The sequence below is a fragment of the Canis lupus genome, chromosome 24 (assembly GCF_003254725.2).
Source record: "Canis lupus dingo isolate Sandy chromosome 24, ASM325472v2, whole genome shotgun sequence".
In the NCBI taxonomy this organism is placed as follows: Eukaryota; Metazoa; Chordata; class Mammalia; order Carnivora; family Canidae; genus Canis; species Canis lupus.
Window position 1 is genome coordinate 3255000 of NC_064266.1, and position 18872 is coordinate 3273871.

Below are 18872 nucleotides of genomic sequence, written 5' to 3' on the forward strand. Positions count from 1 at the left end.
TAATGTGATGTCAAATTAGCAAAGTAACCCTTCAGGATTAGCTTGTCTCCTTATCAACCAGGGACAAACACCTGTTAGGGGTCATTTCCTCCATCCCTTTCCTTGTCTAACCCCTCACAAGGCCTCATGGCTTGGGATGGTAACTTTGCAGGCTTCTAGAGGAGTTGGTGCAGGGAGGGATGCTTTTTCCTGCTTTTTCCCATCTTCCACTTATCTCTTTACATCTAAAATTTTGAACAGGAGCTAAAATTTCTCATATGATCCTTAGAAAAAGATTTAGGAAAAAGTGGACTCTTGATTCAGGAGTCTGTGGGTCTCTAAAGCCAGGGTCTTCTAAGACGTCCCTGAGACTTAAAAAATAATAACAATAAACAAGGAAACCAAGCCTGAAAGAAGTGAGGTGACATATCTAGGGTTCAGCATGAGGTGGCGGTGATACCAAGCCATGAACCTAAGTTCTTGAACAATAACTCTTCCTTGTCAGAGAGGGGCTGAATTCAGTGAGCAGATGGAGAGCTGCACAGGGGAAGCTGAGAACCCTCGGGAATCCCCTATCAGGAAAATGGGCTCTGAAAGGAAACCTGTTTAGTGCTGTGAGGGTAACAGAGCAGCGCTGAAGATGCACAGATCTTAGTCTTCCCAGTGGGGTTTCCCTCTGTTCTCTGGCACCCAAAATGCAGGAGTTGGAAGAAAGGTCCTGGCCCCTCTGCCATTTCTGAAAGCCTATTTGTGATATGAAATGTCAAAAGTGGTTCCCAACCCTGCCTGATTATATGGAGCATCTGCTAAAATACAGATTCTCAGAGCTGTCCGCAGAGTTTTTGATTCTGTATGTCTGGTGCTAGGGCTGGGAACCTACATCTTTAACAAATGCTCTAGGGGATTCTTCTGATTCAGCTAATAAGGAAAACACTAAATAGATTGGGGTTGGCAAATTTCTGGAAAGGCTCAGAGTGTACATATTTTAGGCACTACAGGCTAAATAGCCTCTGTCACACCCTCTCGAATCTGCCATTTTATCAAGAAAACAGAGGCAACATAGAAATAAATGACTGTAACTGTGTTCCAATAAAGCTTTATTTACAAATGCAGGTAGAAAGCCACATTTGACCCAGAGTCTAGAGTTTGCAAACCCTTGGTCTAGAATATTTCACTGATTCATTAATCCACCTAGACAAGGTGTGTGGGGTAACAAAAAAAGCTCAGGTCTTTTCTTTCAAAAAGCCATCTCATTAAAATCTTAAAAAAAAAGGTGGGGGGGACACCTGGGTGGCTCAGCGGTTGAGCATCTGCTTTCAGCTCAGGGCATGATCCCAGAGTCCCGGGATCAAGTCCCACACTGGGCTCTTTGCGTGGAGCCTGCTTCTCCCTCTGCCTGTGTCTCTGCCTCTCTCTCTCTGTCATAAATGAATAAATAAAATCTTAAAAAAAATTTTTTTAGAAAGCCATCTCAGGTGTAAATGAGCGAGAAGGGCCCCTTTAAAAACAAAGAAATAAATAAAGTAGAACAAACTCACCAAAATACCAATGTCTCTAGGAAGGAAATTCCAACACTGGATGCACCAACCACAACAATCTTGGCATTGACAGTTATTTTAGGTTCCAATGTCAGTTTTCTGTTTGTATGGTTCAAGGCATAACTTAACTGGAAGAAAAGACACAAAGAGAAAGAGACTTGAGGGAAATGTAACTGAGTCTAGGCTCCCAGACTGAATTAAGTAGAGTTATTTAACCAGGACATTATCCCAGGAAATCAGACTGAACAGTGCCCATGTACAGCCATGGTGACATTAATGGAAAGGCATTTTTAAGACATTAGTGTAAAAATATGAGAATATACCTAATACTTGGTCTGGTTCACACCAAAACTCTTGGTTTACATCATTTTTGCCTTATTGCTGATAGATGTTTCCTATAGAACTGAAGGACTCCATGATTAGAAACAATAAGATAAAAATCATCCCACAAGAAGACGACAAGTTGCTCCTTGAGATCTGGAGTTTCATGAAAGGTTCTTCTGTCCAAGATTACCTTGAAAACTTGAACAATTAGATTGCAATTGTTGGGTAATTTAAGGCAAGTATTAACTCTTTCCATTCTGCATCCCTCACACTACTTAACATAGTGCCTTGTGCATAGGTGTTCAGTAATATTCACAGAAAAACCAACCTTAGTTGAATGACAAAAACATATTGGATGAAAAGGGTTACTTAACCTTGCACATGATCTGAGGTCAGGGAGGACTCTTAAAAGTAGAGAAAGTAACTGGTGATCATTTTAATGTCCATGGTTGAAAAACTTGCCTGAGTTGATTTGTTTGATTCACTTCCCTTCAGAGGATTCAGTGGAAGCAGTAAATGTACAAGGTCTTACAAAGCAATGGTGGGGTATTCTTGAAAGAATGTTAGATTGTGTCAGAAGACCATGGTTCTGTCTTTAATTCATTGATTCAACACACACTTTTATTTGTTGCTTACTCTGTGTCTGCAAGAACTGCAGCTGACTTCTCAGAAACAACGGAGGCCAGAAGGCAGTAAAATGATATCCACACCAATGTACCCTACTCTGTTAAATTCTCATTACATTAGCATTAATTCATTCCACAGGTCAGAGATCTTCAAATTCCAATAGACCAAATCTATTTTCCATTTTTCTTAAAACCTGAGTTACAAGGAGTTTGGGAATCCAGTGGGCTAATGGCAAAGTCCTATGTAAAGCACCTTCTGGTGCTTGAAGTAGCATGAGTATGGCCACATGCTTTACCATTTACAAGGGAACATGTGAAATTTAGAGGATTTATCCGCTAAATTTATCCTCTTCTCTCTAGCTCTATCTAGCCTAGCAATATGGAAGTAGAAACAGTCTTGACCCAAATAATGTAATGTCTGGGGATTTTAGTTTCTCCATAATTAATGCTACTGATGCCTCTCAGCATGTTCCCACCTTTAATGAGGCACACCGTGGATTTTGGAAGAGATTGAGCTTACCTCCATCTTTAAGAGGGGAATCTGAGTGACATAAACCAAGTTGAATAATCCCATCTTCCTTGCTCAACAACTGGCCCAGGATAGACACATGACCTGTGTTGGCCTAATCAGAGTGAAGCCCAGGACTTTTTTTTCCCCAAATTTTTATTTAAATTCTAGTTGACATACAGAGCAATGTTTGTGTCTGCAAGAGAATTTGGCGATTCTCACTTACATGTAACACCCAGTGATCATCACAACAAGTGCCCTCCTTAATACCCGTCACTCATCTAGCCCATCCCCCACCTACCCCCTTCCATCACCCCTCAGTTTGTTCTCTAACTTTAAGAGTCTCTTATGGCTTGTTTCTTCCTCTCTTCCACCCCCCTCCCATATGTTCATCTGTTTTGTTTCTTAAATTCCACATATGGCTGAAATCATACAGTATGTTTCCCTGATTGACTTATTTCTCTTAGCATAATATATTCTAGTCTCATCCATGTCATGGTAAATGGCAAGATTTCATTCTTTTTGATGGCTGAGTGATATTCCATATATATGGAATATATATACACATACACCATATCCTCTTTATCCATTCATCAGTCAATGGACATTTGGGCCCTTTCCAGAATTTGGCTATTGTTGATAATGCTGCTATGATACTGGGGTGTAGGTACCCCTTCAAATTTGTATTTTTGTTTCCTTTGGTTAATACCTAGTAGGGAAATTCCTGGATCACAGGGTAGTTCTATTTTTAACTTTTTGAGGGATCTCCATACTCTTTTCCAGAGTAAGCCCAGAACTCTTATATGATGGTTGAAAAAGAGAAATCTCTTGCCTTCTAGTTAATATTAGGATATAGATGAAAAGCCTGAAATGTACAGTAACCATAAGACCAAGAAGGAAACCATCCGGGTTGAAGCCTCAAGAGAATCACCAAAAAGTGGAATAGGAATTCCTTTCAAAGGCTATCTAGAGCCCATGTTACCTTTGGAGACTTCAGTTATATGAACAATAAATACCAGTTAACTATTGCCACAATGGTGCTGTATAACAAACTGCCACAAAAGGCATTGGCTTAAAACAGCTGTCATTTGTTCTCAGTCATGCATCTCTGGGCCAACTGGAAGCACATTGTTGAAGGCTGGATTCAGCTGGGTTTGGCTCCAGCTTGGCCTCACATGTCTTTTACCTTTATTTTGATGAAAGATAGCTGGTGAATGTTCTTATGGCAATGGTAGAAATGCAAAAAGTAAGGATACGCAATACTTCTTCAGCCTGGCCAAAGCAAATCATGTGGCTGAGCCCACCACCCACAACATGGGCAAGTAGACTTGCCTATAATGGGAGGAACCTCAAAGGCACCCAGCAAGGGCACAGTCCAAGGAAAGAGGAATAGCTGGGGAGAATGACACAGTCCACCCCACTTCCTTGGTTGTTTAGGATAGTTTATTTCTTTTATATCCAACTGAAAATTCCCTAACCTAACACATTTTCTAAATGACAATAATGAATCTATCATTTTGGGTTTAAAAATATCTGTTCTTCCAATAAATGTTACTCCAATCTGCTCTATAAGAATTTCCCGAGACGTGCCAATGAGGAATTTTTTGAGAAAGATAGTTAATTCTGGTATATGTCAGTGCCACCATGTACCGTATTCTGATTAATTTCCAAGAGAAGCTGGGTGGCAGCCGATTCACTAGCCAGTCTTGGGTCTGGTGGTTTACAGCAAGGAAGATTAGAAACATAGATGTTAGTATGATGGCATCTGATCACAGGTCTAATTAACAGACTTAAAATGCCAGCATCTTAACAGAGGTCAGAACTCCAAGATTCCTTCCATAGGAGATATGTTCAGACATTTCCCTTTGCTATCCGGAAATACACGCGAACACTGAAGCATAGGCAGTAATGAAATTCCCTGGTAAAGAATTATACCACATTTATGAAACAGCTCCTGTATCAATGATACAAAGGCAGCTGGGGAACAGAACAGAATGGCTTTTGTTTCCCACACAATAGCTTTAACACCAACAGCTGCCAGGCCTCAGAAATCACCTTTCTAACTGCTGAATACACAAAGTGGCCTCGGGGTGTCAAGAGTTAGCCTTCAGTACCAATGATGGTGGGTGTCTCAGCAGAATAATTAGGCATCACAATGATTTTCAGTAAACCAATTTTATGTCCAGGCTTTAATTAAAAACATATTCCTCATCAGGTATGATGAAGTGACCTGAAAAAACCATATTTTTCTTTTGTTAGGATAGATGGTTTTTAAATACCTTGAAAAAAATTCTTCCCAGCCTGGAAATGTCTTTTAGTGACAATTTCAAGTGAAGACTGCTTCTGCTGCTTTATAAAGGGTTTATTTTGCTCATACGCAGGAGTACAAGTCATTTTTGAAGGAAAGCAGAACATTTCCTTCAAGTTCCTTCAAACTACAGGTTTTTGTGCTTGCTTCAGCAGCACATATACAAACTACAGGTTTTCATGGAGAAATAAACCAAAAAACCAAAAAACCAAAAACAAAAAACCCACCAGATACAGAAGATCCTCTGAGTCAAGTTTGCTTTTCCTTTTCTTGGTCTGAATATCTACCAAAAATGTCCCCCACTAGTTTTTTGTTTATTTCCTTATTAGCGAAGTAAAAATAAAGCTTTATCTACTGACTCATTTTACAGATAAATTAAACGTGCCTTGTGATAGGAAGTTATTTCAAAGATAATAGAGATGAAATTATGTTAAGCTATTTAACTACATACCAAACAAGTGACAATATGGGGGAGAAAACAGATTCTTACCCCCATGTCTTGTGAAGATACTTATAATTCTTATTTTTCTAATGACACTAAGTTAATGTTTTTAGACAAATGATACTTTTATTTTTTTAGGATTTATTTATTTAAGAGAGAGAGAGAGAGAGAGCGAGCACTGGGGAAGGGGCAGAGGGAGAGGGAAAATCCTGAAGCAGATTCCTTGCTGAACATGGAGCCAGACACGGGGCTTGATCTCAAGACCCTGAGATCACGACCAGAGCTGAAATCAAGAGTCAGATGTTTAACCGACTGAGCCACCCAGGTGCTCCAGACCAAGGGGTAATTTTAAATGTAGAGATCAACATGCATCCCAGAGAGAAGGAATAAAACACATATCATGGTATGTAAAGGCTAAAAGAAGTGGTCCTTGAAACTGACGATGAGTCTAGTAAAGAGTTTAAAATGGAAAGATCATTCAGTCAATCCTATACTGGAGAGGAAAGAATGATATTATGTGATATCCATGTTAGAAAATTCTAGAGCTGGGGAATTTGAAGTGGGGGAGGGAAATAACAACAAAGGTCAGGCTGAGAGGGATAGGAGTTGAGATGAGAAAACAGGAAATAGAAATGAGCACAAGATTAAGTCATAATCTATTTATCTGTAATTTCCTGTGAGCTTCTGAAACAGACTTGTAAGTGAATGAGCCATTAGAGGAGGTTTCGGTTGCTTTTATTAATTTAGTTGGTTTGTTCACTGCCCTCCACTTAGACTGCTTGCTTCCTGAGGTCAGGAACGACATCTTTGCTTTTTGAGACATTTGTTTCATTTGGGTTTTGTTTTGCGTATTTAATCTGAATAATTTCTGCTATATATTTGGAGGTAAAACAAACGGCAAAAGAATGGATATATTTTTTTTCATGAGCCCTTCTTAAAGAATGTTGACATAATTCCACCGATTCAAATTATTTTAGCTGGTTCTTTGCCAGTTGCTTAAATGAGCAAACAAATGACTTAGATATAATTAGAACTGCTTGTGATTAAATCTGATTTTTTTGGTAAAAATGATGTTGATGTACACAGTCAGTGGAAGTGATGCCCGATTCACATACATTTACCAAGAAACCTTAAATACATCGTTTTGAGTTTTATGCATATTTACTTTTTGTGTGTACCAAAAATTGGTCAAAATGTAATTTTATGTGATATGCATGGATCTTAGTTCTGTGATTCGACATCTGGTTTGGTTTCTCTTAGGTACTTAGAATGAGTTAGAATGAGTACAAAAGCATTCCTGAAACTCAATTTCAGTAATAAGCCCCAAATCAGAAGTTCCTAAAATTACAAATAGGCCAATAAACTAGGAAGCAGTCAAAATAAATATAAATGATCCTACATAATAAATGCAAGGTTCATACTAAAATGGAACATGACAATATCCATGGTGAATTTTTTCTAATGATACCATTTCATTGGGAGATTACCTTCAACCTCCAGGATCATTAGACTGAGCACCATTAGCCCAGTGGCAAGGTTCGGGCTTGTTTTCTTAATTCTGCTACTGGTTGAAATTCTGAGCCTCTCTTCCTTAAATATCAGTTTCCTCAGGTGTAAAATGGAAGTAAATTACACAAACCTCTGCCTTCCTCAGCAGGCAAACATGGGAACTATTCATTAAACAACATCTACAAATACTTTGAGCTTTTCAGGCAAAGATGTTACACAAGGTAAAATTGCACATCCTCTCTCCCATCTGCAATATGAAAGGCAAATCTTCGAAAAACACATTTTAAAAGGGCAAAACAATGAGCTCAATTTTCAGCTCCACACCCATGTATATATATTTTTTCTTACAGAAAGCTTCCAGAGACTTCAAAGGGAGCTCTGTTCATGCAAGAAAATGGAAGATGGAGAGATTCAAAGCCATTAGGAATAGAATTTCTGAAATTCTTAATAAGTCCACTTTTGCTTTATAAATGTAATTTTTTCTTATGCTTCTCCATTCTCTTTTCTTTTTGAGAAGCCCTCCATTTCTCAATTGGATGGAAACAAATGACAGATTGATATCAGTGTCAGTTTCTGAGTTCCAGGTTCACAAGTTGAGCTCTTTGGGGCAAAGTATTGCAATATTTACCAAATAAAGAAGGGGTAGAGAGGTACAGACATGTAAAAAAGAACTAAAAAGTTAGAAATCACTTCCACAGATACAAAATATGATCTCGAAAAGCCTCTCTGCTAAAAATCATTAAAAGGGTTCAAGGGTATGTTATAAACACCAATGTTGCCAATGTTGCTGTCCTGGCAGAGCAAGAGAAGGCTGTGAAGAAGATGCCATGACTTTGAACCTTGCCTTATGAAGGATTCTCTTAACTTTCCCAATACTTTTCGTAGCCCCAGCACTCCAGAAAAATGCTGACTCTTCTGCCTATGGTATCTGCTGTGAGCAATGATGACCCAACGACACTTTCTGGCTTGCATTCTTAACACAAGAAAGAGCATACCCAAAATCATGCTATGTGAGCAAAGTGGGCTGTGGTTAGGGCAGGATCTGCTCCAGGTACACTCTAGACACTCCTGAAATATTCAGGAGGTAAATGAAGCACTACTTTTTTTTTTTTTTTTGAAGCACTACTTTTACCTCTGCAAACTTATTAGTAATATACTACCCATGAAGAACTGTTGTTTAAAGAATTATATGCCTTTAATTCCTCTACATTTTACCCATTATCCTGGGCAAACGGTGGGAGTATAATAGATTTTTGTGGCATATTCCCACATAGATTGAATCCTAGCTGAAGAAAGAGGATTCCTGTATCAATTAGGGTTGGGTTTTACTGCATACAACAGAAAACCTAGCTTAAACAGAAAACCATAGCTTAAACAGGACTGAAGATAATTTCCCTTTTATACAAAGGAAATCTGTAAATATGTATAGTTCAGGGTTATTGAGGCAGGTGCATGAACTTATCAAAGACCCAGACTTCTACACCTAACTCCCCATCCTAGTACATGGCTTCCATCCTCACAGATGGCCCAGGATGGCTGCTGGAGATCAGACATCATATCCTCATTCCAGGCAGCAGAAAGGAGAAAGAGAAAAGGAGCCTTCCTCCTTGCTAAGTCACTCCCTTTAAGCAGCCTTCCCAGAATTTCCATGCCAACTATTTCTACCTCCATCTCAGTGCCAAAACTGGTTATGCCAGATGCAAGGGAGGCTGGGAAATATCTTAGTTGGGTCCAATGCTGCCTTGAATAAAATCGAAGTTCTATTATTAAGGCTAAAGGGAGGAATGGATACTGGAAGCAACCAGTGGTCTTTGCCATAGTTCCTGAAGCCACTATAATTCACTGAGTAAATTTCTTCAACTTGTATTTTTCTTATATTTCTCTTATCAACTCCTTCTGTACCAATCTTTCATATACCCTTATTCCTCATCTGGATATTATCACTATTTTGCAAACATTATTAAAAGGAAAGTTATTGCCACCCTCTGACACTCATTTGTGACCATTCTTATACATTTATATTAGAAAAAAAAAACATGTTTTGGAAGTAGTTGAGTGACTTTACTGGATTTCATCAATTCTAGGATGCACATATTTCTCACATGTTGGCATTCTTGAAATCAACCTTGCAGTCAATGTCATATTAACCACTGCAGTCAGCCATGCAGCAGCAGTGACATAATTCCTTCCTGAGCAAGGATGGCTTGGTCATGGCTATTCCTTGGCGCCACTTCTGGAGAGTCCTCTGCATTATGTGTACAACATGTGTTGAGTTTAACTGCTACTGACAATGTTTTCAAAAAGATTAGAACATGATTTGGCATTAAAATGAATACTTATTGTGTTTCCATAAAGGCCCAGAAACTGAGCAGCAGGGTGCGAATTTGATATCAGTGAAGCAAATATTAGTCATTGGAGGAATGGCTGTAATTCTGTATTTTCTTGCAATGCAACAATCAAGTGCTTTATAGGAGCAAATTAAGGATGGCAGATACCCACAAGTAGATACCCATGTTACATTTTGTTACTGAGACACATGCAAAAGTTTTATTCCCATCACATAGAAAACAGTGCAATTGAAGGGAATGTAAATTGCCTCTCTTCTCTGAATAGTTGAAAGAAATTTCAAAGCAATAAGACTTATATGACTGATTCATATTCTGTTCAGGACTCCCATTAAAACACTATGTCACAGCTTAATTTGCCACTTTTTTTCTTCCTGGTACATAAAATAAAGGTACACCTTATAAATGATGGTGTCTTAGATTTGATAAAGTTGATTAACTCACTTGTTTTTAATTAATTAAGTAACTTCCTTGAACAAGCAGCTCATAAAATCATTAAAAGTATGATTGCTTTGATGCCTACATGAGCATTTGCAAGGGAGGTCCATTGCTGGCTTTACAGAGACCTATCACTGATCCCCAATGTCAGACATGCTGGCACGTATACCAAGATAACCTCAAATGGCTCCTTGTCCCTCCCTTCCTTCTGTGAGCCAAGTGTTTAGAAATGTCCTGGGAGGGCAGCCCGGGTGGCTCAGCGGCTTAGCACCTGCCTTCAGCCCAGGGCCTGATCCTGGAGACCCGGGATCGAGTCCTGCATTGGGCTCCCTGTGTGGGGCCTGCTTCTCCCTCTGCCTGTGTCTCTGCCTCTCTCTCTGTGTCTCTAATGAATAAATATTTAAAAAAATCTTAAAAATAAAATAAAAGCAGTTGAAAGGATATCAAGAAAGAAAGAAAGAAAGAAAGAAAGAAAGAAAGAAAGAAAGAAAGAAAAAAGAAAGAAAGAAAAAGAAAGAAAGAAAAAAGAAAAGAAAGAAATGTCCTGGGAACCTCTGCATCACACTAATTGAATCTTGTTTGACTCTGCTACTTGGCACTCCAGGTATCATCTTCATTACAGTGTCACCAACAAACTGAAGAAATGACTTCTCTAGTGTGAATACAAAGGGAAAGGCAAGAATGAAGCAAATCCATGGCAGGGAAATGGTTTGCAGGATCAATGACCTGACTCTGTATTGTTCTCAAAGCACAAAATACTAATACATTACATATGTATCTCATGAAAAACTTAATTGCTGCTTAATCATTCTCAATTCCTATATCCCCATGAAAGACCCACTTGTGATCAAATAAAATGAGGTATGGCCTCAAAGGTTTTGCACACAGTCAAATTCAGAAGTGATGGAAGGCACTCTTCTATAAGTTATGCCCTTCTGAAATGATGGCATTCTCTTACAGGTATCTGAAGATAAAAATGGTCCTCTGGGTGTGAAATGAAAATGCATGCATGTATGTGTTTACAATATAGAATTTAACTCTGAATGTATTAATAATTATGTAAGGACTCAGAAGCATATGAAATAACTTGTGATAAATTTACCTTCTTGAGACTTTTGTTAAATTAAAAAAAAAAGAAGTTGTTTTGTTGGTTATTTTCCCTTTTGAAAAAAGTAAGAGTGAGGTTTATGGAGAATGTATGGGATATCATCTGTCTGACTACTACTTACTTAAAGAAATACACCTCCTTCTCTTTCCATCCCACATCATAAAGGGTGGGACAAGTGGTGCAGGGTGGGATGCCCAAACAGTTGATATTTAGCCACAGGCTTGAAAATATTTTCCATTTAATATCCTGGAAGTAGACTGGAATCTGTCCTTATACCTATAGAAGCAATTTACAAATACATAGCAGAGAGCTACAATGTCACTCTGTCACATCCCCAGAGAAACAACTGGAAAAAGTGTTTATATGAAATCAATATTCTAGCAACAAAGCCAGTGTAACTTGGTGGAGAAGGCAGTGGATATGTGGAATGATTTTGAAGGCATTAGGATAAACCCATTCAGTATCCTGATGTCTGAAATTTTGCCATCAAAATTTTAACATAGAACTTAATGCAACAATGTCAACTCAACAAATACATATTGAGCATCTACTGCTTGCCAAACACTGGTCTATGTGTTGAGGTAAGAATGAGGCATGATTCCCATCTTTAAATCTCATTAAGTCAGATGACAAATCTATAAACAAATAAAACACAGTATATAAAATGCAGTGATAAGGGTAGTGTGTTAGGAAGCTATTGCTGTATAACAAACCAATCCAAAATTTAGCAATACCGAAAGAACATTCCTTACTCCATGATACCGTGGGTTGGCAGTATAGGGTGTGCAGAGCTAGGCAATTCTGGACTCAGCTGGGAAGCTGTGGAATCACAGCTTTGGGTGTTTGGGTGTCCTAGGATGGCAAGGAAGTCTTTCAGGAGAAAGTGCCAGCTGATTTGGATTTAGAAGGACAAGGGAGAGAACAACTTTCTGGATGAGAAGGGAAAAGCTAGAACAAGAGTCTGGAAGGGTGACACCTCTCACTGAAACACAGATCAGTATTCATAAATGCATTTTTCAGATGCTGTCCTGCCTGGCAATCCAGGGGGTAGTGGAGCAGGGGTCAAGAGAGAAGCCTAGGAGAGAAAGCCCACCACCAGCTGTGTTACTATGTTCGAGCTGCCATCTCCCACCTCTGGGCACAGAATAAGATGAGAACTTCCCATCCTCCTAGGGGATAGGTTGATAGCTCAGGTCGCATATGTGGCTATTTGCACTGCTGGTTTAGACCTCTGGTTCCTTTGTTGGGAAAATGACAACCATGGAAGAAAAGAAGTCATTTTCCTGAGCACCTCTGTCCAAGCGGGTGCTGTTCCACAGATACAGTTTTTAAACCTTGCTGTCTCCCTACCATTTTTTTATTTTCAACCCTGGTGATTTGCAACATGTTTTCATGACTCAGGAAGCAAGCTAAAATGCCTGACTCTTTTTCATTTGGAAGGTGTGCCTTCAAGCACACTTTCAGTCTTTCAATTAGGCTCATTATTCCTTTTGACATTCAATTATATCTCTGAGTTAGTCTGAAGAAATTAAGTATATCTCTTTCATCTCAATGCAAACAATTGTTTGTATTCTTTTTCATACAACTGCACACCAAAAGCTGCTCTCATGGCTTTTTTGGTGAGGGCAATGCACAAGGATTGTTTTGAGAGAAGACGCCTTTCTGAAAATTCCTATGGAGAATGCAAAGGTTAAATGCAAAGTTCAAAAGCATTTGGTCAGAATCAATGGGACAGCCTCTTGGTTCAAGAGGAAGGAAGAAAACAAATCCAGCTTCTTTTGAAATTGAAAAGAAGGGAGCTAAGCAGAAACCTCCACCTGAAGAAGCAGCCAAGAAGAGGCTGACAAACAAAAAATGGGAGTAGCCACTGCCCAGTTAGAGATACCTTTTAATAAAACACGGGAGGGTAATTTCAGTCATTCAGATACATCAGAGCAGAGAAAGCAGAGATCTTGGTCCCACTGCTAATTCTGGTGAAATGATGAGCCCATTGAATGGAAGAAATTAGCGCAGAAAATTTCCACTTCCCTTCTCATTCTTTGAATCAATTCCTCATGATTTTGACAACACTTTTTAGAACCCCTAATTTCATGCTCTCAACAGAAACTTTTCCTAAATAAGCATTTAATATCTGAAATTAAAACACACACACACACACACACACACACACACACACAGCAGTAACAATCCTGCCATAATTAATTAGTACAAAAGGGCTTGCCATGCCTGGAAGGGGAGCTGGCTTGCCACTTATGTGCCACCTATGGGATGGCAGGTGTGACTTTCAGGGTGCTTGAAGATGCCACACACACACAAAATCAAGCAGAAGTCCTCTGGAGAATATTCCCCTTTGCTTTACTCTGTTCTATTTTCAAACACAATATGATTTTCAAAAAAAGAAATCCCCTAAAATCCCTCTCTGTGGGATGGAAGGGAATAGGCAAGCATATTGCCCTGCCTTTACACCTGTGCACCACTGACATCATGTTTCAATGCAAAGACAGGCCCGCACTTTTAATTTCTCACATGCACGTCAGTGGTAAACAGTCCCAGCATTCGTGTTAATGACACCATCTGGCGCCTCCCATAACTGTGTAGCATTCGGCTTCCAAACAAGATGTAATGGCAGCAACACATGAAACCCACTGACATTTACAGTAAGGAAATTTATTATCAGTCATCGGTTTGGTATAAATGTGTTTGCATGACTGCTAGGGCTATAAAATCATCACCTTTGCCAGGCAAGTGAAGGTGCAATAAATAATGGATTTTAAGCCATGCATGTACTACCAAATCATTAAACATTTATCACACAGGCACAATAGCATCTTCAGCAACAGTTACCACTTGAAAAATTAATGCCACTTTTGAGGGTTAAATGAAAACCATTTAGTCTAAGCTTTAATGATTTTTAATACGGTTTGGTATAAAATACAATGATTTTTTTTCCATTTTTTAGCTGAATATGATATATATGTAAATAGCTCTTTTACAATAATTTTCTCCTGAGGAAACACCCCCCCATGCTCTTTTGTTAAAAAAAAAAAAGACTCAAAAATATAAGCTGAAATGTTTCTTAAAAAAAAAAAAATCATTGTTAAAACCTTTTCAAAACTAGGAATGACACATAAAAGGTTCTTTAGGAATCAGATGGCATTCTTCCCTAAAATCCTTAATGGATTAGTCAGTATGGTTGCAATTAAATCATTTTAACTTTGAATTAAGGAAATAAGTAAATATTAAGTGAAAACCCATCAAATCCCTTGAGTAATCTAGCCACATTTGTCCCCATTACTTACTCCTTTAAAATACTTTCCCTATGGGGTGCCTAGTGATTTTCCTTTATATATTTATTTGTTCATTAGGTATGCATGGCTTAAAAAAATCCACAGAAGTAATAATTCAAAATACAAATAGACCGAGGGATGGTTATTTGCTTTATGGAGATTTTATCAAAGAAAACTGTTCAAAGAACAAAGAGGAACCTAAGTGGGAACTAGTTATTTCTTTTCTTCCTGATCATGGAACAGCGGAGGCGGGAAGTCAGTGGCTGCTCCTACACAAGCCTCCTGTGCAGAGGTCAACCAGCAAACCAGGCCGGGCCTGAGACAATGTGCCCAAGAGGCTCTGTCACGGGATGCAACAAGGAGGACAGACTGTTAAAACACCACCATCTCTACGCGTAAAATGATCACCTAGCAAGAGGAAACAGAGTCAGCTTTATGTCTGGTGAGCGGCACTGTTTTTAAAAACATAGTTTTAGGCAGAAGTCAAGAAAGGACTGAATTAGAGCTTTCTAGCTCAGCCTGTGAGTGAGGCTTAACTCCTTGGTGAGAGCTATGCTGCAGTGTCATGGGCCTGCAGCACTGGGATTTCCCTCTGCCTACCATGCACAAACCCAGAACACGGAGTGGGGAGACAGCCCTGGAAGGAAGGGCAAGACTGTCTGCACAGCAGGCCAGGAGGCCTGTTCCTGATCCTGAATCAGTGAAAGAAGTATGGAGATTTCAAGGTCTTCATTTCCAGCAATGATTGCCACCTAAGTGGGTCAGAGGATTGAACTGAAATCCAAGCTTTGGTCAGTATAAGAGCTTCCTTGGTTGTTGGGGAGAACTGTAGGGAGCATCCATTGTCTGGAGAACAGGAGTAGAGATCCCTGTAATGCACCTCCACAAATACACACAGTGCACCTTCCACTGGTCCCAAGTCATAGAGGGAGAGCATCAGGGCCCAGCCTATGTAGAGGGAGGAGCAAGTGGCCACTTGCCCTGCATTATTTCATCCATTACACAAAGGAACTACTTGCTTGACTAACTAGCGGGATTGGGCAGACTTTAACCCAATCCACTGGGATTGTTGTACTATCATGAAATAACACATCCTGCTTGAGCCTTGACATTAAAAGTATCAAGTAGGGGAATTCTTCTAAAGCGGTTTCTCTATCCAATATCCTATGTGAGGGCCACACATTGTCCTGGTCCTTCCATCTGTCACTAATTAATTTAAATATTTCCTAGAGTTCTAGCTGTCACATTATGCGTTCTGGAAATGACTATCAGGGCTCTCCCAGCAGTAGGAAATCAACAATAACACCAAGAAGGCCTTGCTCATTTCTTTCAAAGTTATGTTAGCTCCCATATACTTTATTAATCACTCTGCCTCCTTGGGGGCTGGGCAGAGCGTGCATTCGAGAGCACATCGTGGCAAAAACAGCTCTCCTGAGGGTGTGATACAAGCCGACAGCCTGAATGCAACTGTGAAATGAAAAAACAGTTAACAATGAAGGAAGAGAAACAAAAAGCAATTCAACAGATGCATGTCATTTTTACTCTTCAGTGTGGATCGGTTTTTCTTGTTAATTATATCACCTATTCTTTCCTTATATTGATAATTACATAATTACATGAAACAGATGGGTGACAGAATGCACCCAGATGGCGAGAACGTAAACAGGCTTACAAATTGCTTATTCTTGAGCATATTATAAAGAATTATTTGATAATACATAGATTTCTATACTCTACACATCTGTTAAGTAGAGCCTTCAAAATAGCAGTTACTTTGTCATTTTTTTTTTTTCTTAAACAGATACAATACCCTCTCTAGGAATTCCTAGGAGGCCAACTGCCATCTAGGTAAAATATTGAACCTTTTCCAAACATTTAGATACCTGAAATTCTAAACTCTTATCTGAGTTGGGTTTTTTCCCCCTTAATTAAAAATAGAAATCACTGTTTCAAGGGGAGTTATAATTCCACATAGCTCTGGTTCTGCTTTGAGCAAGCTATGGAAGGTTAAACAGGTTTAAGTACAAAATTTGAAACATTTTAACTGCATCTGTTGGGCTTCTTGCAGTGCAATTCATTTAAAATAACTGTGAAATTAAAGGCAAAGCATTGGTGCTGTGTCATTGGGTGTCCCCACAAGAGGGTGGGGGCATTCTCACAGGGGGCCAAGAAGCAGACACCAGGGCCAGCCTAGGTGTCTGACAGGTATGAAGAAGAGAAATGAGCTCCTTCCTCCAGGACCCCCATCCCCACCCCTCTGTTCCATTGGGTTAGGTCACTGCTTAAAAATGACCCTTACCAGACATGTCTTCTCTACCTCACCCCTCATCCTCCACCCCATCCCAGGCTTTCTTCTTGCCACTACCTGGCACAGGGCATCCCTGTCTGTCTGTCCATTGTATGTCTCTCTCACCGGAACATAGGCACCTGGATGCCAGGAAATTGTCCACTTGAGTGTTGTAGCCCCAGGGCCAAGAGCAGGACCCACCACGTGGTCAGCACACAGGAAATACTGATATGACATTCAAATGACATAAATTAAGTCTCTATCTCCAAGCCTCCTAAACCAGAGATGCAGAACAGGTGCCGGACCTGTGTTTAGGCAGAGGAGTCTGACCAGGCAGGGCAGGGGTGACTCCAGGAATGATACGTGCAAACCACAGTGTGTATCAGAGTCTGGACAAGTGATGCGCTGAGGTAGGGAAGCAGGCTCAGGAAGAACAAACCCACTTGGCTCTGGGGGAAGAGCCGGGGTAGAGGGGACAGGGGTGAGGAACAAGACTCCAGAATTAGGCGGTGGTTTATCCACTATGCTCTGGGAGCAGATTCTGTATGGTAGATGCGCCTGGGATTCCAGCACTTCTCTAGGATGTTTAGATGTTGACTATGTGTACCACATACGTGTGTGTGTGTGTGTGCACACGGGTGATAGAGAGAGTGAAAGAGACAGAAAATACAAGAGAGAGTGAGAGTGAGAGACAGAGATTGGTTCATAAGAAGCATTTGAGAAGATGGTCTTGAAACCTAACTATGAGCTCAATAAAAAGAGCTCCTACACCATAGGTGCCTGTGGGGATTAAATGAGCTCATTCTTATAAAGAATGTGGAACAACAACAACAAAAGAATGGGGAATAGTGCCTTTCACATACAACACTTACAAACGTCAACTCTTCTTAGCATTTCTCCTGACTTTGCTTGGCTTTTCTTACTTTTCGCTTATTTTTTTTTATTTGCAGAGAAATATAATGAGACCAATTGAACAGTTTTATTGAATTATTTAATGTTTTGCTATGTTTTATTTTGCAAAGGATGATATTCAGAACTTTTAAAAAAAATTCCCTCTAACAGTAGCAGAACTATTTTTGTTTGTATGTATTCCTTCCTGTTTTTTTCATACACGTTCATATTTCTACTTTTTTTTTTTAAAGATTTTATTTATTTATTCATGAGACACACAGAGAGAGGCAGAGACAGGTAGAGGGAGAAGCAGGCTCCCTAGTAGGGAGCCCGATGAGGAACTCGATCCCAGGACCCCAGGATTATGACCTGAACCAAAAGCAGACACTCAACTGCTGAGCCACCCAGGTGCCTTTATTTCCACTTTTAAAGAATATTTTATATATTTTCTTGAGAGAGTGAAAGAGACTGAGACAGTGAGATATCACACATGAAAGAGAGCACACAGAGGGAAAGGGAGAAGCAGAGTCCCTCCTGAGCAGAGAGCTTGATTTGGGGCTGGATCCCAGGACTCTGAGGTCATGACTTATGCTGAAAGCAGACACTTAACCAACTGAGCCACCCAGGCACCCCTGCATGCATATTTCTATATAGTTGCAATAAATCCCTAATTAAATAACAAAATTAAAAAGATGCATTAGGGCCTGGAGATTCTTTCGGAATTTGGACTGGTGGGCTGTATCCCCCATCTGCTTTCCCATAGGGTAGGTTACTAGAAGGCAAGCATGCTGGGAAAAAGAAGCTAAGCCACTTGTGTCTTGTCTCACTTCATGCTCAAGAGAACCTGGATCTCAGCCTGGCTGCCCTGACAGGGGCCATGGGTTCTTGAGCCCTAGGCAGAATTCTCCAGAGCAAACAGCCTTTCCACAGCAAAACACACAGGGAAAGGGGAAGTGGTAGGAACATCCCCATGAAGAAAAAGTAAAGTGCCTGCACCTGACAAGAAAAAAGGGATGACAAACCAAGGTCATGGGCAGGGCACTGGGCATAGAGTTGAACCTAGCCACTCAAACTACTTCAGAGTCTGGCATTTGCTCCTGCCTTTGGGGTGAGTCGGATCACCCAAGCGTTTATCTATCTATCTCCCTTTTGATGACATGAAGAGAGGAGTGAGCTGTTAGAAGTCATATGGCCCAGGGGACCACTAGCCGGGGTCCTATCAACACAGAGTGACCCCAGACCCCATGTGTGGGAAGGGAGGCTGTCAAGCAAACTAATTAAA

The 18872-nt window shown here is 40.0% G+C and overlaps 1 protein-coding gene across 9 annotated transcripts in view; it reads right to left on the reverse strand.

Moving 5' to 3' along the window:
• The window catches only part of CFAP61 (cilia and flagella associated protein 61), a 278254-nt gene that overhangs the window by 113083 nt on the left and 146299 nt on the right, over positions 1-18872 (reverse strand). For all 9 annotated transcript variants that reach the window (XM_049100272.1, XM_049100274.1, XM_049100273.1 and 6 more), the window contains one exon: positions 1518-1645. In XM_049100272.1, the coding sequence (XP_048956229.1) occupies positions 1518-1645 (128 nt within the window). The remainder of the gene's footprint in view (positions 1-1517; positions 1646-18872) is intronic.